This window comes from Gekko japonicus, unplaced genomic scaffold (genome assembly GCF_001447785.1).
Source record: "Gekko japonicus isolate JY-2015 unplaced genomic scaffold, Gekko_japonicus_V1.1 scaffold1958, whole genome shotgun sequence".
Classification (NCBI taxonomy): domain Eukaryota; kingdom Metazoa; phylum Chordata; class Lepidosauria; order Squamata; family Gekkonidae; genus Gekko; species Gekko japonicus.
The window spans coordinates 143399-169020 of record NW_015165878.1 but is presented as its reverse complement, the minus strand read 5'-3'; the positions used below and the strand labels follow the sequence as shown (position 1 = coordinate 169020).

General features: G+C 43.9%; 1 protein-coding gene across 1 annotated transcript in view; it reads right to left on the bottom strand.

Annotated features, from left to right (window-relative positions):
• Positions 1-25622, bottom strand: part of USP10 (ubiquitin specific peptidase 10) — a 51893-nt gene that overhangs the window by 2680 nt on the left and 23591 nt on the right. Inside the window, exons 5-13 of the mRNA XM_015411284.1 lie at positions 21833-21924; positions 21400-21509; positions 19995-20050; positions 18930-19033; positions 14322-14421; positions 11232-11412; positions 6167-6332; positions 2451-2595; positions 140-205 (exon numbers count right to left, since the gene is read on the bottom strand). Of these exons, the coding sequence (XP_015266770.1) occupies positions 140-205; positions 2451-2595; positions 6167-6332; positions 11232-11412; positions 14322-14421; positions 18930-19033; positions 19995-20050; positions 21400-21509; positions 21833-21924 (1020 nt within the window). The remainder of the gene's footprint in view (positions 1-139; positions 206-2450; positions 2596-6166; positions 6333-11231; positions 11413-14321; positions 14422-18929; positions 19034-19994; positions 20051-21399; positions 21510-21832; positions 21925-25622) is intronic.

The following is a 25622-nucleotide window of genomic DNA, read 5'->3' as shown; positions in this document are numbered from 1 at the left end:
CCAGTGATTACTGTTTACCCAATAGGGAACAGCTTAACTTTACCAGGATGGGCTTGATTTGAGGTGAATGCCAGGAGTGCAACAATTGCAAGAGTTCTTGAGTCAAAATTTATTTCTTCTGCTGGAAAGAGACACGTACCTGCAAAGAGCCGGTAGGTTCTTTGGGCTTTAAAAATCTTGCTTTTGACACCTGGAGACAGCAGCTCTGAAAAACAAATGTGGCATTTCAGTGAACTGGCCTCTTTAGTGTTATCGTGCAACTCACCTCTTTGATCCGCAGTAATTAACCAAGGAAAGACCAGTGAAAAGCTTAGCCAATCTATAGTACTACTCTACTGACATGGCCCAAGTTTGAAGGATAGCTACTGGAAAGAGACACGCTTTCTCTTGATTTCTCCCAACAAAACAATTTCATTTAGTTTTGGTCTCTGCTCCAGACTTGGTGCATTAGAGCACACAAAAACAGTAACAGATAATGACAGTGATGGGAAACTGGGTGTTTATGAAACAGATCTTTAATGCTGCAAGTGTTTATAAGGTCGGGATGGGGGCAAATGTTTCATTTAAGAATCTGCAAGTGATTAAGGCAAGGAGTCCAAAAGCTTTGTTTTGATGAAGCCACAGATTTTCAGAGGGACACAAGCATTCTGGTTCTTCATGAGCTGCCATTCTAAACAAAAGGACTTTAAAAAAAAGGGAACGGGGGGGGGGGGAATACAACACATGTTGAAGCTTGCTCTGTCTCATTCAAATAGTAAACCATCTTTGTTGTGACTGTGAAGAATTAGTCACATACCCAAGAACTAATCTGAGAGGGTTACACAACTACTGAGTGGCAAGCCTTTCTGAAGAAATAAAATCCAGAGACTGAGAAACTGCTTAGCTGTAGATACTTGGTATCGAGCCCAGCTTGTGAAGGTTCCTATTTGGGGTGTACATTCGGTATAGGTAAAGGTAAAGGTCTCCCTTGCTCGAAAGCCAGTCGAATCCGACTCTAGGGTTGCGGTGCTCATCTCCGTTTCAAAGCCGAAGAGCCAGCGCTGTCCGAAGACGTTTCCGTGGTCATGTGGCCGGCATGACTAAACACCGAGGCGCACGGAACGCTGTTACCTTCCCACCGAAGTGGTACCTATTTATCTACTTGCAATTTCTTGCTTTCGAACTGCTAGGTTGGCAGGAGCTGGAACTAGAGACAGGAGCTCACCCTGTCTTGCGGCACCCGGGTCTTGAACTGCTGAACTACTGAACTTCCACAGCCTGCAGTTCAGCGTCTTAACCACTTGAGCCACCGCAGCTCCTACATTCGGTATATACCGCGCCAAATAAATACCCAAATAATGCCTCATCAGTGAACTTCATTCAGCCGTATAACCAAATCAGCAAAAGAAAAACACTCACGGTGATGACTAAAACCTTAAAGTGTACATGTATCCAATACATATATTACATTAAGTTACCAATTCTAATTTCCAGGTTTTCACCATCTATTTGAGGATCTCGCAACTATTAACTTATTTGCTAACTGAAATCCTCAACAATAATAAATTGTAACACAGTATCTATGGGAAGGAGCTGCAGTGGCTCAAGTGGTTAAGACGCTGAACTGCAGGCTGTGGAAGGTCAGGTAGTTCAGCAGTTCGAGACCCGGGTGCCGCATGACGGAGTGAGCTCCCGTCTCTAGTTCCAGCTCCTGCCAACCTCGCAGTTCGAAAGCAAGAAATTGCAAGTAGATTAATAGGTACCACTCCAGTGGGAAGGTAACAGTGTTCCGTGCACCTTGGTGTTTAGTCATGCCGGCCACATGACCACGGAAACATCTTCGGACAGCAATGGCTCTTCGGCTTTGAAATGGAGATGAGCACCGCAACCCTAGAGTTGGATTCGACTGGCTTTCGAGCAAGGGAACCTTTACCTTTACTTATCTATGGGATATCTTTACAATCCGGTATTCTGCAGTAACTCTCTATTAAATTGTACACAATCTTCTCGAGAATTCTCACTGACAATTAATTCTGAGATGGAATACTTCAACGTGTCTCAGCCATATAACAATCAAAATCCATTCATAAAGAATCCGGTGATCCGACAGGGAGCCACCGATATCCTCCTGTTTCACTTTCATCTTTTTCAAAAATCGCTGTGGTCGTCTACAGCGGGAGAACGGTGTGTTCCATTCAGAAGGAAGCTCTCCAGTACTTCTGTCTGGGAAGTCCTCTAGAAAGTATTGGTTGCAAAATCCGAACACAATACCAAATCTGGTATTTGGGAATATCGGTATATACCAATATTATTTGGGTCCAATACACCCGGATATGAATACCGATTTTTGTGTATGCACACCCCCTAGTTCCTATCCGTGTAGGTGTATACACTTAGCAAACTCTCTCTTAAACAAAACCCCAGACAATGTTAATGCCCTCCTCTCCTCAAACAGGGGTCATGACAGTCACCTTTACTTATTTCCAGGTCAACAGGATATTCAATATTTTTGATGAGCTTCTGGCACCCCCCAGTCTTCTCATAGACAAACCGCTTGAGATGAAGGACAAGGACTGGAGGAAGCTCCTCGAGTGTCACTCTTCGACTGATCTCCACCTAGTGGTTAAAAAAAAAAAGTCAACTGAGCCCCCATCTCCTTAGACACCAGTTAAAAACATGGGCTCAGAACCAGATTGGTGCTGAAACAAGATGGATGGTCAGATATGCTCCTTCCATTTTGAGCCTCTGCAAACGACGAGGGTTAACATTCCATTGCGAAGGAGAGAAAAGTAACGCTAAACCTGAACTAGCTCAACAGCTTCTACCCAACCATCAGCACACTTAAAGCATATGATGTTTTCCCCATGTTTATTGCTGTTGCCGCAGTTCCTTCCAACTCCCAGAAAGATGGTCACGGGCCCTGCTTCATGAGCATTTATGTCCTTGTGTTACTAGACAAACTGAGAATGGCTGAACATGTACCGCTGCACTGCCCCTTCCATAATGATCTCAGTTATTTATTTATGACACCTATCCTGCCAAAAATCCCAGGAAGATCTTGCAGACCTTGAATCTGGAATCTCAGACAGAGTTGACAGATTCTGTGCGGCTACCAGAGTCCACTGAGGTACAGTGCTGACTTAGCGACACATTTGCTTTTATGAATGAGAGAGAGAGATGTAGGTGCTATGACCTCATATATATACGGGGTCACAGCTCCTACATCATGGAGAACATTTACACAGGCTGGGGAAGGAGGTTGGATTGAGGAGAGAAGGGATTAAAACCACCCCCTTCTCTCAGTGGGGCTAGGCTAGGCCTGCGGGAGGGAGAGAAATCAGTTCACCCCCCTTGTCCCTCTTTGCTTCAGCATCCTACTCCACACAGCAATTCCTCTGCAAGGATAAAGGAAAACTCTACATTCCCCAAAACAGATGACCAGATATAGGACAATTTATGCAGTCTGTTACAAAAATCAGAGTAGTCGCTGGGTGCATTCGGTGCCGCAATGAATAAACAGGAACGATGTGGCACCGTGAAGACTAAAACTTTTTGGAATCGAACTTAAGCTACTGCAGACTAGACCCATGGCAGTGGGTCCTTGCTGGGCAAGCATCTCTCTCAGGCTGTGAAGAAAAACCTGGAAAGAGCAGGATCAAAGGGCCAGAAAATGCAGGAAACGGAGTGACATCTGATTATGTAAACTCAGAATGTAACCAAGGAAAGTACAGGGCACACACAACAACAGTAACTGGCAATCGTTCTAGTTTTTGACAAAATATCACTGTCACCATTGGCAGTTTTTAAAAAAGTCAGGGTATATCTAGTTGCTGCCTGGCTCCTAAGAGTTATAACTAGGTTTGGTACAAAGCTGGTCCCTCCACTTATCTCTTGGGCTACATTCTGTATTGTACCAAAGACATGTCTTACATTAGCTAAGACCTTTACCATCAATCTGCATGCTGCAAAATGTATTAGAAGAGAGGATTATTTCCACAGTCCTTTTAGGGGGTTCTTTTTAAACGAAATTCAATTTGAGATGTTTTTATTCCTTGACCAGACTAGACACTAAAATACAAACCAGACCAGACTAGCGCTTCAAGTGAACACCCATTCCTTCTTGAACCCATAATTGAACACTGAGCTTGTCAAGCAGAAGGAGACTAGAACCATAGATGCACCAGAAACCAAAAGTGAGCGGCTAGCCAAACAAAACCCATGTGGTGAGCCTAGAGGTCTGCACTTTGAGTTTTCCTCCCATAGAAGAAAGGCTCTCAGACAACCATAGGGATGTTTCACGTATTTCTACTCCCACACAACATGTCAGACATAAAACCCAGACATGCCATGTTTGCCTACACAGTCTTTCAGGGCAACACACTTCCCACCCTCTTCTCCGGGGTGTGTGTGTGTGTGTTTTTCCTGAACACCCAAAGCAGTGTGGTACAGCCAATTCTGTTCCACATTGCGGTGCACCACTCTGTTTACAAAGGTTTCTTGAGCGACGGGCATTAAGGCATGCTAAAAAACCATCTCATCATATTCAGGCACCGTCAGTGGAAAATGCCATTAGACACAATAATATTTTAATGCCTAATATTTTAACGACATAAGCAACACATCAGTATGGTTGTGGCTCAGTGACTGCATTGTACTGCATGCAGAAGGTACCAGGATCAAACCCCAGCATCTCCAGTTAAACGGACAGGCAGTAGGGTGATGTGAAAGATCTCTGCCTGAGACTATGGAGAGCCACTGCGAGTCTGAGTAGACAGTACTGATCTTGAGGGACTAAGGGTCTGATTTACTATAAGGCAGCTTCATGCGTACGACTATTACAAAATATGAAACATTCTTTTTCCAACATGACCAAGAGAGGTAGGCATTGGATCCATACAGAATTAATCTTAACAGCATTTTCATAGTGTGTTTTTGGTGTGAAAACATTTTAAGCTGTTCGATTATCCAGTTTTTATGTGGTGTTTTGTAATGTTGGCTTTTAATTATCAGCTTTTAATGTTTCATATTTTTATTACGTTTTACGGGTAGCAAAAACTTTCCTAAATAAATGACTGAATATCTGCTGCACCGTTCTTATCACAGGGAATGGAAAAACCATCTCAGTTACAGAGAGGAGAAGGCAGCCATGCAAAGCAAAATTTAGAACGAAGCAGCAGATCGACCGGTATTTCCAAATAAAGACACAACGAGTTATACAGTTTTGCACTTCCAAATGGCTCACTGGGATTCTCTCCTGCCCTTCTTGGTTCTCCTCCACCCTGTATGTGCAAGCATGTCTTGTCAATGTTACTGTTGTACAAAGAAATTGGTGTACATGAATGACTTGGACACATGGGCACTGCAACTGGAACTCATGCATGCTGGAAGCGGGCTGGCTATTTTAGTAATGGGAGTCACTGAACAACTGTTAACCCCCCTTATTCTGAAATACTGTTTATGTTTTTTTTTAAAAAAAAGCAGAACGCAGCAAAATAGGAGAAGACACAGTTCAGGTTCACTTGACGACTAGCCTACAGAATGGTACTCCCAACCAGTGTTGCCCTCTAAGATGAGTTAGTGTGAGCTAGCTCAGTTTTTTAGCCTCCGGCTCACATATTTTTGTCTTAGCACAGGAAGGAGGGCTTCAGAGCAAACTAATGTATGCAGTAGCCAAATCGCTCGCTCACAACTTTAATGCCAGTAGCCCACAAAGGAGAATTTTTGCTCACAAGACTCCACGGTTTAGAGGGAGCATTGCTCTCAACTGATGAGAGACAAGAGCTTTTGTTCTTCTGACTTCTAAATGCTTAATGCAGCGTCACAGGTCGTCTTCTAACCAAGTCAGCTCCTTCTCACAATACATAGCAAGACAACAAATTTTGCACATGCGTCGTGGACTGGTTGTTGGGGGCCAACCTACACAGCTCTGCTGAATGCAGAAAGTCCCAAATCTAATCACTGGCACCTCAGACACCTCTGTAGCAGGGCTGGGAAAGACAGCTTCCTGAATCCCTGGGGATTCGTGGACACTCAGAGGAAACCATAACCAAGATATGTGTGTCAGTGGTCCAGGTCAGAATAACGAAATTTCACATATCCCTATCCACTGGCAGCCACACTGCGCACTCACACACCCTTAAGTGCGGCCCTTGACTGCAAACTGTTAGCTAGCCAGGAAGACACATACCTCCTGCTTGGTTTTGGTGGTGTAACCCTGGACAGACTCTCTGGCCACCAAAGTTTCCAGCGCATCCTGGACCGTGCGTATCTTCTCAGACTGGATATCCAACTGCAGAGTGAAAAATGGCTGCAGAGTTGCAGACTCCTTTGAACTCTGTTGATAAACCACAGACCTAAGGAAATGGGGAAGAAGTAAAAAGTTTGCATTTGTGAAAGGAGTGTTCAAAACGCAACCCTGGAGAGAGAACTGCTAGCGAAACCTATATGAAAATTTCTCCTGCTCAAACTTGGCTGTAAGTCTGCAAAATGACCACTGGGCCAGAGCAATCTGTGCCTCAGGTTTTGACAGCCGTTACACTTCAGGTGCACAACAGGTTTCCCACCTGGAACCTAAAAAAGCTCAGGTTTTGTGCAATAAGAGAAATGGAATTTAATGATGTGGACTGAAAAAACAACAGGCGATGGAAATAATAAGAAGAGATTGGATTTATATCCCGCCCTTCACTTGGAGTCTCAGAGCAGTTTACAAACTCATTTCCCCTCCCCTCCCCACAACAGATATCCTGTGAGGTAGGCGGGGCTGAGAGAGCTCTTTCCAGAATTGTCCTTGAGAGAACAGCTCTGACAGAACTAGGGCTTGCCCAAGGTCATCCAGCAGCTGCAAGTGGAGAAGTGGGGAATCAAACCCGGTTCTCCCAGATTAGAATCCACGCACTTGACCACTACACCAAACTGGCAGCCCTTCTGACGATCCCTCTGACCACCCAATTGTCATCAGTCCTTTTTTGCTCCCTCCCCCATAAAACTACATTTTACCACGTCTGCCAATCTCTCCTTTTTTGTGTGTGCATCAAACCCTTTTCGAATTTGTGGTCCCTTCTGAAGATGTCAAGATATCCAGCTACACAGTGACACCTTTATTTCAACAAATAAGCTCTGCCTCGAATATGTGTAGCCCCCGTAATGACACTGCTGACACTTGAGAAAGCTTGCTCAACCCCTCACATGAATGCTGCGTCTGCGACACTTTCTCCTCCACGACTGGCTGCTACTTCTGCCAAAGAAATATACTTTACTGCACTCAAACTGTAGAAAACTAGATTCAGGTGGGTAGTCGTGTTGGTCTGAAGCAAAGTTCAGGTTCAGGGGCACTTTGTTGGTCTTAAAGGTGCCACTGGACTCAAACTCTGTTTTGTAGAAAACTAGCAGCTTTCAAGGCAGATTTGTGAGCAGTGCATGTAATACTGCTTCTACTTCAAGACTGCCATAATGTAGATGTCTTTCACATCTCACATAAGCAAGCTGGATTCAATGAAGATTCCAAGAAGGTGGCAATCACTCATGAATTTCTTTGTATAGTTGGCATCGATAACAAAAAGAGGATAGATTCGGGTGGGTAGCCGTGTTGGTCTGAAGCAACAGAACAAAGTTTGAGTCGGCGTAGCTATTGGCATGCTACACACTCTGTCGCAACACTGCAAGATCAAAAGCAAAAATATACCAGGAAAATCAAGGGGGGGGGGAGTTTTTCCCCTAAAAAACGTATTTTCCACAAACTAGAAACAGCTGTGTAAACAAAATCCACATTAACAGCTTTGTTTTTTGTTTTTTTAATCGCCTACTTGTCAACTCATAAAAATAAGGAGCTGGTTGGAACCTAAACCTTTGTTTTAAAAAATTCTTTAACTGGCCACCTGAAGGAAATTCTTATTTTGCCACGAGGAACCACGAAGAAAGGATCTATTTACAAGACTGGACTAGGGCACTGTTGTCATCTGTATGCATCCAGAACAAAAACAAGGACATCAAGCCACCAAGCAGTGTGTCTGGCACTATAAGGTCCAACTGCCCATGCCAGTGTGGGAGTTGGAGGTGGTAAGATAGCACCTGCATAATGCTGAGGTTCACATACAAAGGCACACGGCATTTGGCTACACATACGGTTTGGGTATGGAAAGAAATTCCAGATATCTTGCTCTGATTTTTAAAGAAATTGTAACTAAATAAAATGTTATTCAAAAGCTGTGCACAAAAAATAGATTTGCGGATAATCTGGGAGAACCGAGTTTGATTTCCCACTCCTCCACTTGCAGCTGATGGATGACCCTGGGCAAGCCCTAGTTCTGTCAGAGCTGTTCTCTCAAAGACAGTTCTCTCAGAGCTCTCTCAGCCCCACCTACCTCCCAGGGTGCCTGTTGTGGGGAGGGGAAGGGAAAGGAGTTTGTAAGCTGCTCTGAGACTTGGAGTGAAGGGGCAGGGTATAAACTCAATCTACTCCTCCTCCTCCTCTTCTTCTAATAAAGAAAACTGAAGAGGTTGGAATCCTTATGCGGAAAAAGGTGCTAAGCCACCATGTTTTTAGAGAAAAAGAAATAAAATGGAAAATGCAGCTATTTCTGATGGTTGTGTTTGAGAGGATGATTCCTACTGCTAAACCGTTCCTATCTCCACCCCTCAGCCTCGCAAAAGAAAGCTTTCCTGCTCTCCTACATCCTACCATCAGATACTGTTTCTGTGGTGACCTACTTTATACAGTGACTAGGATGGGTGTGTCAGACAGCAGACAACAGATCTGGGATAGGATCTTGGCGGTTCTTTTTATTTTTGGGTTTAAACAAGAATCCCTCAGTGTCATCTTACATCCTTTGGATGACAGAGAACACCATGCTCCACCATTAATTATTTCCAGAGCCAACCAAGTTGGCCTTAAAAGTACATAGAATTTGCACCAAATTCTATCAGTTGTTAAACACTGTCACATTTGAATAGAGTGAAAACAATTTCTTCAAGCAGGTGCCAGTGATTATTTTTACTCCTAATTATACCTCTTTGGATGTACTTTCAGGGGGAACAAAATAAGTTCTTTTGAAATGGATTTATACATTTGTCAGTTGCAGCATCTTCCCCCCCATCTCAGTGTTGGGAGCAAGGGACGGCTACCAAAGTAGGCATCCATGCCACATTCCACCCCAAGGGCAACAGAGATCAGAAGATGTGTTGTTTCTGTTTACATACTATTCATAGGAGCAGCCAAGTTATAGCTAGGAAGCCAAATGCAGCTCAAGCAGTTGAAGCCAAGCAGTTCGGGAAATTTATTTCTATAGCAAATCCTGTCCTCCTTTTGGGGATGTGTGCTAGAATTTGAGGTGATGCAATACAACTTGCGGGGTTTTAACAGAAGCAAAACAAAATGGAGTATCCCAATACAAGCAGATATACTGCAGGTGGTGAAAGTTCGGTAGTTCAGCAGTTCGAGACCCGGGTGCCCAATATCGGAGTGAGCTCCCGTCTCTAGTTCCAGCTCCTGCCAACCTAGCAGTTCGAAAGCAAGAAATTGCAAGTAGATAAATAGGCACCACTTCGGTGGGAAGGTAACAGCATTCCGTGCGCCTTGGTGTTTAGTCATGCCAGCCACATGACCACGGAAACGTCTTCAGATGGCACTGGCTCTTCGGCTTTGAAACGGAGATGTGCACCGCAACCCTAGAGTCGGAGTCGACTGGCTTTCGAGCAAGGGAACCTTTACCTTTTACATTAGAGTGTGTGGGCCAGAGGGAAGACTTTCCCCTTAGTGGAAGGGGAACTTCCATCAGAGGAAGAATACTCACTGACTGAAAAGGAGTCACTGGACTGAGCCCCACTGTAATGAGAAAACCACTGAATATTTTCTCATGGCCAAGCAACCAACTGATGAACTGAAAAGACTCTGGGAAACAGTGGGGCACAATCTTTCTCTGATCATAAAGACATTACCACACAGCAGGACATGACACTGACCCTCCATCAACTTGCGGACGTGAACTTTCAGCATGCTAATATTTTTATGCAGAATGGGATACTTGTGCATGTCCCCTTATGGCCGTAACTCTGACTTTCAAATCCTATTCAGTTAAAAGAATAAAAGAATAGAGGGGGGGGGGGGGGGGGGGCGTTAAGTCTACATAACTGTATAAAGCATTTACTCCAACTCAATACTAGGTTTTCCCCCCGAGGCATACTATTGAGGGGGGGGGGGTATCATATTACATTCACATAAAAGGTAACAAGTTTCCCTTGCTCGAAAGCTAGTCAAATCTGACTCTAGGGATGCGGTGCTCATCTCCGTTTCCAAGCTGAAGAGCCAGCACTGTCTAAAGACGTTTCCATGGTCATGTGGCCAGCATGACTAAATGCCGAGGCGCACGGAACGCTGTTACCTTCCCACAGAAGTGGTACCTATTTATCTACTTGCAATTTCTTGCTTTCAAACTGCTAGGTTGGCAGGAGCTGGGGCCAGAGACGGGAGCTCACTCCGTCATGCGGCACTAGGGTCTCGAACTGCCGAATTACAGACCTTCCGGTCTGCAGCTCAGCACCTTAACCTCTGAGCTACCGCAGCCCCTACATTCACATACAAGTTACAATTATGCCCAGTAAATTCGTGTGTGTGTGTGTGTGTGTGTGTTTTGGGGTGTATAACTCTTTAGTGGGCTGTTTTACATTCAAGGTCACCTTCCTTTATGAAAATATAGTATAATCATTTAATCTTTTAAACCTTTACTAAAGATATAAAATGATGAGCCCACCACCAAAGCTTATTGTCACAGAAGGCAGCTTTTACTGCAAATTCAGTATTCCTTATTTATTTAATTATATTTATTAGTTCGATTTATACCCACACCTTCCCTGCCAAAGGAGGCTCCTTGGTTGACCAGCTCTCAAATTTCAATCCCCAAAGTCTACTTAGTGTAGGGGTTCCAAATCCCCCCGGGGGGCGGAATTCCCCCCGGTTTCGAGCCCCGATTCCCGCTCCCGCGGAATTGGGGCCCGGGGGAAACCCCACCCCCGCGTGTGCGTCACCTGGAAGTGACGTCACACGCTGGGGGCGGGGCGACGCCATTTGAGGGGAAAACAAAGAGGACACCGTCTGGGAGCCCCCCGCTCCCGGACGAATTTCATTTGGCAACCCTAACTTAGAGGGAAGGTTATACCAAGAAATCCAGCTAGAGGTTGGAAAAGAAAGACAGCACTTTTCTCTTATCTCTCAACAGAAACACAGCCAGTATACTTAACCATATGGAATTGAAAAGTACCTTATGTGACCACCAAATATATCAGTGATTGGCGTCTGGACAAAATCAGCCTGACGAGTAACTGAGGATTTGTTGCGTGGTCCAACTTGTTCCCATTCATCCTCACTGCCTTCACCTTGTTCCTCTTGTTTCTCCTCTTCATGCACAGGAGTTGATTCTGGGCCATTAGAAACCAGAAGTTCTTGGGAAGACAAAAAAGTACATTTATTTCATCTCTGCACATAATCATCACTATCTCTATAAATGGGAAATGCACACGAGGAGGGCAATTTTGATTAAGAAGTGGCAGCAGCCTTTTCTATCAAGAAGCTTTCCCACATGCAACAAGGAATACTGCATTAAATGACGACTGTAAAATATCCTCTCCTGTCTATCCTTCCACCTCTTCAGGCAACAGTTTCAGAATTGCTGCTCTATTTCATCGTTGGTTCACTGCAGATATAAATACTTAAAAATGGTAAACCCCAAATATGGTTTTATGCCTTCGCAATGGTTAAGATTTGAGGAGACTTCTAATCTAACAGCAAACTACAGTTTGCCATTCTGCATTAACTTTGTCAGTATCACAATCACTAGGGGACTCTAGTAATTTACCAGTTTCAAATACAGTAATTTCTCTTTGTGAGCACAAAAACTGTTAAGATAGCAGTATATTTTCTAGGGTCCCATCGGAACCCTTGTGGCAGACATAATAACCTATCTAGGATAGCATATCCCTCAAGTTCTATCAGGTAGAACTTGAGGAATAAGCTATCCTAGATAGGTTATTATGTCTGCCTCAAGGGTTCTGATAGGACCCTGGAAAATATGCTGCTATAAGAGTTTTGGTGCTGACAAAGAGAAATTATTGTGCCTTATGTTCTTTATATATATCACAGTCCTTGAAAAAGATTGTATTCGAAGCAGGTAAATTACTAGAGTCCCGTGGGACTAGTGATTGTGATACTGACAAGGTGCTGTCTGAATATTTGCACAGAATGTAAACATGCACTTTGATGTTTTGTTTGGGTGAAACCTATTTTTGATAACATTTGATACCAATATTTATATAACATAGGAAAATAACAATAAAAAGCACAACATTGATTTACCTTGAATATACATTATACACAGTGCTATATACTTTTGCATATCTTCCTAACACTGTGACCCTCAGTTTTTGTATTTATTATGCATGAACTGGCAAGTTGTGCTTTATATTCAACCTACAGTCAAGGATTCAAATTAGGACTAAATCTGGTTTGCAGGGCGAACAACCCCCCGCCCCCCCATTTGTTATTTTGGCCACAGCCGCAAACTACCAAAAAACCAGAATTATCCACTTTAGACTGCTGCACGTGAAGGCAGATGGAAGTACTAAAGCCTAAGGATCCTTCTGGCTTGTTACATGTGAATAGTGACAACAGTATTATAGCTTTCCTTTAAACCAAATGATTAACTATAATTTAAGCACCCAAATGTGACTGCTACCATGGTTATGAATAACATCTTTACAAGGTGCAGCCCATGAGGAATAATCAGTGTGTGAATACGCTATTTCAAGTTTCCAAACAAAGTAAGAGGAGAAATTATCTGGAAATCCCACCCCCTTTAGGACTCTTAAACTCTTAAGTGCTCAATTTCTCAATCTCTCCCCTACCTCTTAACCACTGTTCCCTCTAAGCTGAGTTAGTGTGAGCTAGCTCACAGTTTTTTAGCCTCTGCCTCACACATTTTTCTCTTCACTCAGGAAGGAGGGCTCCAGAGCAAACTAATTCATGCAGTAGCCAAATCGCTCACTCACAACTTTAATGCCAGTAGCTCATAAAGTAGACGTTTTGCTCACAAGACTCCACAGCTTAGAGGGAGCATTGCTCTTACCTGACACTCAGTTGTCTCAGTACTCTTAACTTCTGAACACAACTGGTCCTCAGTAAATGGCTGGGGGGAGGGGCGCCAATGTCAGTTCATTCACAATTCCACATTTTTCTGTACACTCGAATCAAATATGCAGAAACCCCAAACTTGTCTGGTTTTACTGCTTCTTTGATTGGCACAAGTCACTAGGTTCATTCTAAGATGTAGTGATGAGTGCCATCACGTCACAGCCGGCTTAGTCCTACCCTGGATAGCCCAGACAAGCCTGATATCATCAGATCTCGGAAGCTAAGCAGGACCAACCCTGGCAAGTATTTGGATGTACATTGCCTAGAACTGGGGTGTCGAACTCATTTGTTACGAGGGCTGGATCTTACATAAATGAGACGTTGTTGGGCTGGGCCATGTATGTCATAAAATGTAATGCCAGGTAGCGGAGGCATATAAACTTTATAAAGGACACAAACACAAAGGGCCTTTTTTTAACTTAAAATAAAAACATGCTTAAAACATTAGCACTCTTGCAATATTTTGTTTATTTAACAGTGTGATAACTGACACCTCTTGCTCTGAATTATTGCATCAAAATGTCTGTGCTGTTGCAGTCCTGAGTATGCTGTTCAGGTGTGTATCTGTAAGCTGCAAACCTAAGATGACGCAGCAGCAGCAGCAGAACTGGAAGACGCAGCAGAAGAGAGCCAGTTCCACTGCGGACCTGATAGAAGCCCTCCGGGGGCCTGATCTGGCCCCCGGGCCGCATGTTTGACACCCCAAGCCTAGAACCCCACAACTATGGGGACAGGCAATTAATAAATGAAATAAATAAATAAATAAAATGGAGACCTCCAGAGAATACCAGGGCTGGGAGGCCAGAGGCAGACTAACAAGCCACTTCTCTGAATGCCCTCTGTGCCCCAGTAGGAGTTGGCAGAGGTCGCCATGAGTTCCAGGCACGGGCACACAATATGCAAAAATACAAAATAAAAGCCACAGCTAACATATGGCAACCCCATAAGGTTTACAAGGCAAGAGATGAACAGAGGTGGTTTTGCCTTTGCTCACCTCCGTGTAGCAACACTGGGCTTCCTTGGTGGTCTCCCATCCAAATACTAACCAGGGCTGACCCTGCTTAGCTTCCAAGATCTGACAAGAGCAGGCTAGCCTGTGCCATTAAGGTCAGTAGTGGAGAGGACAGACAGACAAAATACACATTTGCCTTTTTAAAATTCTTACTTTCATTCTGTGGAGACAGCAGTTTCTTCAGAATCAACATTTCCTCATGTAGTCCATTTAGAATAAATCCCAGATATTCTTCTGCATCTTCTTGTCTGCCCTGAATAAAAGTTTAGGTGTTCAGAACAGCCACCCTTTCTCCAACACTGGACGGTTTACAGACTAGCTCACCCTCAAAAGCTTGAGCCAAGGCACACAGGCACACACCAACCTGGGATTTTAGAATTAAAGCTTCCCAGCATTTCTCCACACTGAACCCTTGAACTGTTCTTTTAAAAACTACAATGATGGCCAAAGGTAGGTATGGAAACTTGGGGCAAGGCCTACTAAACAGGAAATGGACTCTGTGAATTTCCTTTCACCTGCTCACATTGAATGTCCAAACTAATTCCACCACCACCACCCTGCTGGAGAAATTAAAGCTTAAGGAATAAAGAATCACAGAAATAATCTACCAAAAACATTATGCTCTGAAAATTTATTATAAACTCTTATTATCGTATTATATCTTATTGTAATTCATAAATGCAAGTTATACAACAATTTTTTGTGTACTGATTATCAATACTTATGCAATACTAAGACTGAAAGTTCCAGTACAATTTTTTTTTTTGTGAGCAGGTGAGCGGGTATCCTTTTGCACCAAGGAACCATCCCTGGGCAGGGTGGGAGGGGGGCTCTTGGTAGTGGGTGATTCGATCCTTAGGCAGGTAGACAGCTGGGTGGCGAACCCACGTACTGACCGTATGGTGACTTGCCTGCCTGGTGCGAAGGTAGCGGACATTACGCGTGTTTTAGATAGGCTGGTAGATAGTGCTGGGGAGGAGCCAGTGGTCGTGGTGCATGTCGGCACCAACGATGTGGGGAAATGCAGTCGTGAGGTCCTGGAGGAGAAATTTAGGATGCTGGGCAGGAAACTTAGGTCCAGGACCTCCAAGGTAGCCTTCTCAGAAGTGCTACCTGTTCCACGCGCAGGGCCGGAGAGACAGGCAGAGATCAGGAGTCTCAATGCGTGGATGAGACGATGGTGTAGGGGGGAAGGGTTCAGGTTTGTTAGGCACTGGGATACTTTTTGGAACAAGAGGGAGCTGTACAGGCGAGACGGTCTCCACTTGTCCCGAGAAGGAACCAGGCTGCTGGCGCTTAAAATCAAAAAGGTGGCAGAGCAGCTTTTAAACTGAATATTGGGGGAAAGCCGACAGGAGATGAAAAGTCTCTGGTTCGGGTTGGCTCATCTCAGAGAGATGAGGGGGTACCTGTTGCTTTTCTACAGGGAGGTGGATTGAAATTGTCCACAGAGGCCATGGCTGGTGACATGGACTGCCGGACAACGACTCGAGATAGCAAGAGGAAGGATGCAGGCTTAACTTGTAAGGGAAATTACAGCTGTTTCTATACAAATGCTAGAAGTGTCCGAGGTAAAATCGGGGAGTTGGAGTGCTTGGTGTCGGAGGGAAAAATAGACATTGTGGGTATTTCTGAAACTTGGTGGGATGAGGAAAATCAGTGGGACACAGTGATTCCCGGTTATATATTATATCGGAAGGATAGGGGGGGAAGGGTTGGAGGTGGGGTAGCTCTGTATGTCAGAGAGGGTATAAAGTCTAGAAAGATTGAGAGGCTAAGTGAATTGGATTCGCTTCTGGAAGTTCTATGGGTTGAAATAGGGGGGCCAAAAGGAAACTTAACACTGGGAGTTTGTTATCGCCCACCAGATCAAAAGATAGAGGAGGATTATAAAATGATGAATGCCTTAAAGATAGCAACTAGACAAAAACACTGTGTAATAATAGGTGATTTTAACTACCCACACATTGATTGGGTCAATATGTGTTCTAGCCGGGAAAAAGAGATTGAGTTTCTAGACACTCTAAATGACTGTGCTATGGAGCAGATGGTCACGGAACCTACCAGGGGAGAGGCGATCCTTGATTTGGTCCTAAGTAACACTCAAGACCTGGTGAGAGATGTAAAAGTGATTGCACCGCTTGGAAACAGTGATCATAATGTTGTTGAGTTCATCATTTGTACAAATAGAGAATTGGCCAAAAAGACTCACACAACCATTTTTAACTTTAAAAGGGGTAATTTCTCTGATATGAGGGGACACGTGGGGAGGAAACTGAAAGGAAAAGTAGAAAGGGTCAAAACAATTGGGGAAGCTTGGGATCTATTTAAAACTACGATCCTAGAAGCTCAAAAAATATATATTCCGCAGGTTAGGAAAGGCACAAACAGGTATAGGAAAAAGCCTGCATGGTTAACAAACAGAGTAATGGAGGCTGTAAAAAGTAAAAAGAATTCCTTTAAGCAGTGGAAAGCTAGTCACAGTGAGGCTGATAAAACGGAACACAGGCTATGGCAAATAAAATGCAAGTCTGAGGTCAGGCAGGCAAAAAGGGAATATGAGGAGCATATAGCAAAAAACGTAAAAACCAACAATAAAACTTTCTTCAAATACATTAGAAACAGGAAACCAGCCAGGGAGGCAGTGGGGCCCTTGGACGACCAAGGGGTAAAAGGAGTATTGAAGGATGATAGGGAAATGGCTGAGAAGCTAAATGCATTTTTTGCCTCCGTCTTCACTGTGGAAGATGAGAAGTGCTTGCCCACTCCAGAACCACTGATTTCAGGAGGGGTGTTGAAAGACCTGAGTCAGATTGAGGTGACGAGAGAGGAGGTCCTAAAACTGATAGACAACTTAAAAACTGAAAAATCACCAGGCCCAGATGGCATACATCCGAGAGTTCTGAAAGAACTCAAATGTGAACTTGTAGATCTCCTGACAAAGATATGTAATCTTTCCTTAAAATCTGCCTCCATTCCTGAGGATTGGAAGGTAGCTAATGTCACTCCCATCTTTAAAAAGGGTTCCAGAGGAGATCCGGGAAATTACAGGCCAGTCAGTCTGACGTCGATACCGGGTAAATTGGTGGAAACCATTATTAAGGAAAGAATTAGTAGGCACATAGATGAACAAAACCTATTGAGGCAGACTCAGCACGGTTTCTGTAAGGGAAGATCTTGTCTCACTAACCTGTTAGTGTTCTTTGAGGGGGTGAACAAACATGTGGACAAGGGGGATCCAATAGATATTATTTACCTTGACTTCCAGAAAGCTTTTGATAAAGTTCCTCATCAAAGGCTCCTAAGTAAGCTCAAAAATCATGGGATAGAAGGACAAGTCCTTTTATGGATCAAAAACTGGCTAGTTCATAGAAAACAGAGAGTGAGTGTAGGTGGGCAATTTTCTCAGTGGAGGGTGGTAAGCAGTGGGGTACCGCAGGGATCAGTACTTGGTCCACTGCTTTTTAACTTGTTCATTAATGATTTGGAGATGGGAGTAAGCAGTGAAGTGGCTAAATTTGCGGATGATACAAAGTTGTTCAGGGTGGTGAAAACCAGTGAGGATTGTGAGGCACTCCAAGGGGATCTGTCAAGGATGGGCGAGTGGGCGTCAACATGGCAAATGGGGTTCAATGTGGCCAAGTGCAAGGTGATGCACATTGGAGCCAAAAATCCTAAATATAAATACACATTGATGGGGTCTGAACTGGCAGAGACTGAGCAAGAGAGAGATCTTGGAGTTGTAGTGGATAACTCACTGAAAATGTCGAGACAGTGTGTGACTGCAATAAAGAAGGGTGCAGAAAAGGGCAACTCAAATGATAAAAGGGTTGGAACACTTTCCCTATGAGGAAAGGTTAAAGCGCTTAGGGCTCTTTAGGTTGGAGAAACGACGACTGAGAGGTGACATGATTGAGGTTTATAAGATTATGCATGGGATAGAGCAGGTAGAGAAAGAGGTACTTTTCTCCCTTTGTCACAATACAAGAACACATGGGCACTCCATGAAATTGCTGAGCAGTCAGGTTAGAACGGATAAAAGGAAGTACTTCTTCACCCAAAGAATGATTAACACATGGAATTCACTGCCACAGGAAGTGGTGGCGGCTACAAGCATGGACGGCTTCAAAAGGGAATTAAGATAAGCATATGGAGCAGAGGTCCATCAGTGGCTATTAGCCACAAGGTATAGATAGGGACTCTGGGGCAAGTGATGCTCTGTCTTCTTGGTGCTTGGGGGGGTCAACAGTGGGAGGGCTTCTAATGTCCTGGCCCCACTGGTGGACCTCCTGATGGCACTGGTATTTCTGGCCACTGTGTGATACAGAATGCTGGACTGGATGGGCCTTTGGCCTGATCCAACATTGGCGTCTCTTATGTTCTTATGCTTAAAGACAGCCAAACAAATATCTGGCAACCGGTCATAGTAAAGTACAAAAAGTGCTATTTCAACATTCGGTTCATGTCCTTTTTCAGATAAAATGTAGAAATTCCATGCGAATCCAGCTAGCTTGTGGAAACTCTGTTTCAAATACCCTCTTTCTTCCAAGACTGTATCACTTAAGAATCCATCCATTCTAAATTTGCTCCATTGGTTTCAAAAAGGACCGGTGTAAGTCCGTCAGCATAAGCGATACTGGCTTTGATGAAAGAGGATACCTGAAATGGAGCTTCCACAAGCTAGTCCTCCGTCAGCTGGATTTGCATAGAATTTCTACATTTTCTCTGAGGGGGAAATCACCTTAAGGATCACAGACTCACCTTTTCTGACAGACTCGACTTGATCACTGTCAGCAACCTATAAATGTATGTGGGTTCGAAGGCAGCTCCAGGCCTGATATCCCTTGCAATTTTATCACCTAAAGCTGCAAGGCAAAAAAGAAGGACGGACAGTTTTATCAAGGGGAATAGCTTTAAAGGCCGGCTTCTTGATGATATGGGCACGTGAATGCTCCACCATCATCAATATTAAAATTTATTCCCATCATAAACATGCACTCCTGCTCAAGACATGGTCAGGACCAGTGTTCCCTCTAAGCTGAGTTAGTGTGAGCTAGCGCACAGATTTTTAGCCTCCAGCTCACAGATTTTTGTCTTAGCTCAGGAAGGATGGCTCCAGAGCAAGCTAATTCATGCAGTATCCAAATCACTCGCTCACAACTTTAATGCCAGCAGCTCACAAAGTAGAATATTTGCTCACAAGACTCCACAGCTTAGAGGGAACATTGGTCAGGACCTCTAAGTATCAGCAGTGTTTAGGGTTTATTTCATTCTTCTTTACCAGGTTTGCTCTGAAGACAAACCGTATTTTCAGTACTAGACTGCCAACAGCTCACTGTAAGGAAGCCTACAAGTGGATCACAGAAAACAGCAAGTGCTGAGGTTAACGGATCAGCGCTAAAAGAGAAACACTGGCTGATTTTTCAGGGGGGATGGACGGACAGACTGCAGAACTGCAGTGATAAATCAAAGTTGGAAATAATGGCTAAGTACAGCAAAGTCTGCTTCTTCTCCCTCACCAACAAAGGAAACTGTCACAACAAACTACAGTTGGATTAAAAACGGCTACAATTCATCTTAAGGAGGATGAAACAGCACCACACCTAGTTTGCTCTCCTCAAACCAGGTCTGATTTCAGGGGAACTCCTAAAAAGATGCCACAAAGATGTTCCCCATCCCTTCCATACAGAAAGGCAAATTTTTATATAACACAAACATCTTGGAACGAGTCAATCTGTACTGCTTTGGCAGTCGTGCACAAAGGCTTCATTCAGCTGCCCAGTTCCAAGATGCAAACAGTTAGTAGTTGATACTTTCTACACCTACCTTGTTTGGCCTTAGGCGGAACCGGCATATTTGTAAACTCGTTCATTAAGCGGACACTGAAGTGGAGCAAAAAGAAAATGAGTGTCAGCTACAAAGACAGTAATGGGTACTAGAAGAAATTCGTCACAGCAGTACCTGGCCATGAACATGAGGGTGTCTGAAATGGGCAAGGCTCATACAAATTGTAGATTTCAACATGCGCATCATTTTGAGGCACAACAGCTAGTTTACTGCTCTCCCCTTTTCATCACAATCTCCCTTCTAAGTGTCAATACGGCTTTACAGGTGATCATCCACAGCTGAAGAGCTCAAAAGCAATATCTGTAGTAGTTTCTTTCCTACAGCAGAGGTGGGCATCTTTGTTGGAGAGAAGACTTGTGGCTTTGGCTTCCATTACTTTTGTTTCATGTGCGCATATAAGGTGGGGAATAGGAACACTTCGTATGGTCTAGCAAAGGGGAAGGGGTCACAACAATGAAAAACAACCAAGCCCAGAGTAACCTTGTGGGGAAGACCAAGCTGAGAGTGACTGGCCCCACGTCATCAGTGAACTTCACAGCAAAACAGGGATCTGAAGTAGGGTCTTCTCATTCCCAGGAGGCAACTCTAGCCACAAGGTCTGGAAGTGACCAGAGCTTGGGCCTTTCCTGTCATGGCTCCGGTTTTATGAAAGAGGTGAGGGACCCCCCTCCTTCCAGGCCTTCAAGAGGCACTGCAAGGCCAGCCTGTTTGCCAGAGCTTTTGAGGGGGTTTGAATGGCAGGCATTCTTTAAGAGCGGGGAGGAGACATTTAGGGTTTATTATTTTTGGTTTTAACTGAAATGGTTAACTATTACCATAAAAAAAGGAAAAAGAACTGTGACAATTTAGCGCTTAGTAATATATTCATAAATCATAATATACAATAACAGAAATTAAGTAATATATATATAGTGAATGTAGACGGTGGTCTCCGGAATGGTGTGCCATTCAGGAATTATAGCCCATTGAAGAACATAGCATAGCCTCATGATGAAGTGAATCAACAGTATATTTACAATACGTCACCGAGAGAAATGAATTGTTGAAAGACAGTTTTTGTACACACCCTTGTTCAGAAGAAGATCATTGTCGAAACGGCACACCATTCCGGAGACCACCGTCTACATTCACTATATATATATTACTTAATTTCTGTTATTGTATATTATGATTTATGAATATATTACTAAGCGCTAAATTGTCACAGTTCTTTTTCCTTTTTTCATTGGTCTTATTACTGTGCCCATTCTCGCAAATATTCTAACTATTACCATAAGCCAACTTGAACCACAAGGAAAAGCAGGATATACATGTTTTTAAAACCAAACAAATATTGCCTCCCTTTTGTAAAACAAATATTATACCTTACTGGCAATTTACTTACAAGCTGTCTATCATTGGTGTTGATGTACACGGCCGCTGGGATTTTGAATACATTGGAATGGACTTCATTAGGTGATACATAGGAGGGCAAGCAACCAAAGCTTGCAGTGTCTACAGAACTGCATTAAGGAGCCAGTTAATAAAGATAGCCAGAAGCATTTTACACATACACACACACTTCACAAAACTAGTCTTTGGGCAAAACAGTTAAAATGCTGTGCGCATCTATGCCCTAAGGAATCCAATTAACAATTACAATTATATCAACTGGGTCCAACCACAGCCTATACTGTACACATTCACGTATTGTAAAACAGCAATCTTTCTGTTGACAGATTCTAATAAAGGGATCTATGGTGTTCAACAATGACAATCACACAGCAACATTTAATAAACTTGGAGAGCAGGGGGGTTTTCCCCCAAAGCAAGGATACAGCGTTGATGTAACACCAGTTTCCTTTATTGATCAGCCCTCGTGGTTGCAAGGACACTGGTTTATGTATTAGCTTTACATTTTCCAGCAACTCTGTCAAATGAAGAACACAATACTTATAAAACAAGCATTCAGAAACATGAAAGAATTTGGTTCAACTGAGCAGGGACCTTGACAACTGTGGAGAAGGAATCATAAAGGACTTTAGCATCCTCTTGTGGTAAAGAACTGAATTTCCACACAGTGTTTTCACACATTTCATTAGGCTTCGCCATGTTTGCCAGAAATGCCTTTCAATTTCCTACCTATTTACAGGTGAGGCAAACATTTCAAAATTTGTCTTGGAGGTCTTTCCCAGAGCTGCTCTAAGATGTTCACTTTAATAGGTAAATACTTACACAAGATAATTCTTTTGCTGAGGGGAATTAGGGAGCAGAAACTTCTGCATTCTAAAGTCCATGCTTTTGTGTTGCATCTCCATAGATATGTGGACGGGAGAACCACAAGAAGTACAGTGAAGAATGTGATGTGATATGAAGTCACGATGTGAGGTCATGATGTGAATTTATGATGTCTAAATATATTGCTCTGGCCTGTTATCAGAAAACTGGCAGAGTTGGGCTAACTCAATAGCAAAGCGTTCCAGGACCAAGACCGTGATAGGACACAAAACACAATTCAATTAATGTAATGGACTCTTACAAAGACTCTTACACAACCTGTTCTGCTAATTTAAAAGTTTAAAAAGCAATTAAAAGTCATGCCAAAATATACTGGCAAAGCAACTCAGTGGGAGAAAGCGCATGGGTGGAGAACCACCTTACACTTCTGCTTTCTAAAGAATACAAAATCAAAGTAAACACCTTAAAATACAGAAATAAAACAGGTTTAAACATCTGACACTATTGCCACACTGACCTGTTAACAGTTAGCATTCTAAGCAGAAGTTATTTTCCTTTTGTTAGACAAAATCACAGTCAACAAGATAGCACAAAGCCGATCTAATTCCTTTGTCTCAAAAATGCTGTTAACTCTGCGTTTTTATCCTTTGATTATACCAGCTCTTGGCCTTTGTTCCGCCCCTCTGTTCCACACACCAAGAATTCCGTGTATTCACATTTCCCAGTTAGTGCATTGTGTCAATAGTCAGATAACCCATATATGATCAAAATCCAGTACATTTTTTTCAAATTTCCTGTAAGAGTTCAGCAAAGTTTAAAACCACAGTACATACTACAAACATGCACAGGACTTGTTAACAAGCACACACGCATACACTGTTTTAGATTTTTGTTTTAAAAATTCTGAACAAATTAAAAATGACAGCCTTAGAATCGGCTGTGACTGGAATAGTACAACTTTTAGAGCAGCCAGACTGGCATCCAGTAACACCTTCGAAAAACACCAAGATTTTCAGGGTACATGCTTTTGAGAGTCAGCACTCCCTTGGTCAGCTCTTTACTCTCAAAACCTTATACCCCAAAAATCTTGTTGATGTCTTAACAACTGGACTCATATCATGTTCTACTGCTACCCACTGGAACGACAACGTTATGGGTGTTACAGTACCATCCTAAGCAGCGTTACACCCTGCCGAGCCCACTAATTTTACCTCTGCTTAGGATGGCACTATCACGATACGCAGGGCAGTGTTCGCAGAGGAAAATATTTCTATCTAGCAATAAAAGAATATCAAGCTGGCACAAACATATCAGCATGAGACAGGAAGTCAGTTAAACACCATTGCAGGAAGGTGAACCCTTCGGCACTCAGGCTACTGATATTCTGCAATTCATACAGAACACTCTCCATCTAGAACAGTCAAGTCTTCGTACAACAGCTGCCTACAGCAGGACCCCAGGCCTGCTGCCCGTGGGTGCCATAGTGCACTCCAACAACTTTACTGGCGCCCACCAGGCGATTTTACAAAGTGGATGGGGCCGGGTGGGGCTTTTGCCCAACAAAGCTTCTGAATTTGATGGGCTCTGCGGATTTTTTTTTAAAGTTGCTTCGGCGGCAGCTGTGTGATTGCAGGTAAGCTCGGCAGCCATTCTGTGTCTGGCTTCACCTCCTGCCACAACCCTTTCATGGCAGCCATTTTGTGGTGGCGCCCACCACACTGTTTCAAAATTCCAAAGATGCCCACCCCTCAGAAAGGTTGAGGACCCCTAGGCTACAGGGATGCAGCTTCCTGGTTTATTGTAGCTTTGAGGCAGTTATATATGCACAGAGGAACAGCTGCTCCAGGTTTTCTTCGCACTCTGCACAGTGGTTTCCCAGGACTGGCACTGAGGGACAGCATCATCGGGCAGCTGTCGGGCTCGCTGAATCAGGAGGGCCAACTGTAATCCTCCAAAACCACATCTACCCAACCCACAAGACCTTGGAAACAGACACAGCCTGCCTTTACCTCCCTGGATGGCTGCAGAGACTGGGCTCACTTGGAGTACTGCCCCTCTTTGCTGCCGTGACATGCTGTACCTTCTCTCCCATTCTCAACCTGCTAGAGCACAAAGGTAGCCCAGGTGAGTCAGCAGCTGATCTTGGCTGCTGGCCACTTGCTCGAGATTGAATGTGCAGCAATGGCTGGCAGTTGCTACCAGAGGCAGCGATGGCATTTGCTGCTCACAGCTGGAATGAAGCACAATTCTTCTGCCTGGTGTCTGCAGGGCTAAAACAAGTGACAATCTGCTGCTTCCCCACCGGAAGTAAGAGACAATACCCACAGGCCCCTATGACTTTGCAGGGGCTTCTGGAGTGAGGCCCCATTTCTAGGTCAGAGAGCTGCCGGAGGGAGCACAGCATGACTCACACACTCCTTTTAGCCCTGGCAGGTTTCAAAGGAGCAGGAACAGCTACACTCCAAACAGGAGTGGCACATTTAGTGAGGCAGCCACTGGAGGGTATGGAGTCAGCCCTGTGCCTGCCAGTTATACTATGCCAAATGAGACTCACATCTTTTGTAATCTAATTTAGTTCACTGGCTCATGGTGAAAAAGATTGTGTGTCCCCAACTCCTTGCCGTTTAAAGAGAACAAAGGCCACAGGAAGAGAGCTGTAAACTCGAATCCTCGCGCCTCTGTGTGCCGGATGCTGTGGGATGTCTAACTAAAGACTTCAATTCCCAGGAACCACTGCTCTTAAAGATATATGGCAGTTCTACTTAACTACAGTTTAAAACGCTGGCTGGGGCAGCACAAGACCGCCAACTAAGTGTGCCCATAGTAAGGGAAGCAATACAACCTTCACACAACTATAGTGTGATACTGTGTGACCCATGCTGTGAGCAAGGTTCAAGAACCAAACAAACATCTGACGGCTGACCCAATGGCTGCTACACCAAGGAGTAAAATAATCTCATGCTGCACTGACTGTCTCAGGATTCCCCAACACGGGGCTCATGGGTGCCATGGAGCCCGCTGAGCTTTTCAGAAAGTGAACAGGGCCTTCGTAAGGCAGAGATTGTTACTGACTGCCCTCATTCAAATGAAAGTGTTGCCACAGCTGCAATAACAGCTGCAGCAACTGGAGGTCAAGAACTAATAAACATCCAAGCTTTCCTTAGTCAATATGTGGTTTCAATCCAGCCTTAGGCTATTCTTCATTGCTTTTAAATCCACAATTTATTTTACTTCCCTCCGGCTTCCCTTCCCTTCTTTTTATTGCCCTTCTGCAATGCTTTGCAAAGTGAGAAGGAAGGTAATGTGGTGGGCTCCGCCTCTTGTAGCAGCCATTTTGGAATGGTGCTCACCAGTGCTCCCTCTAAGCTGTGGAGTCTTGTGAGCAAAAAA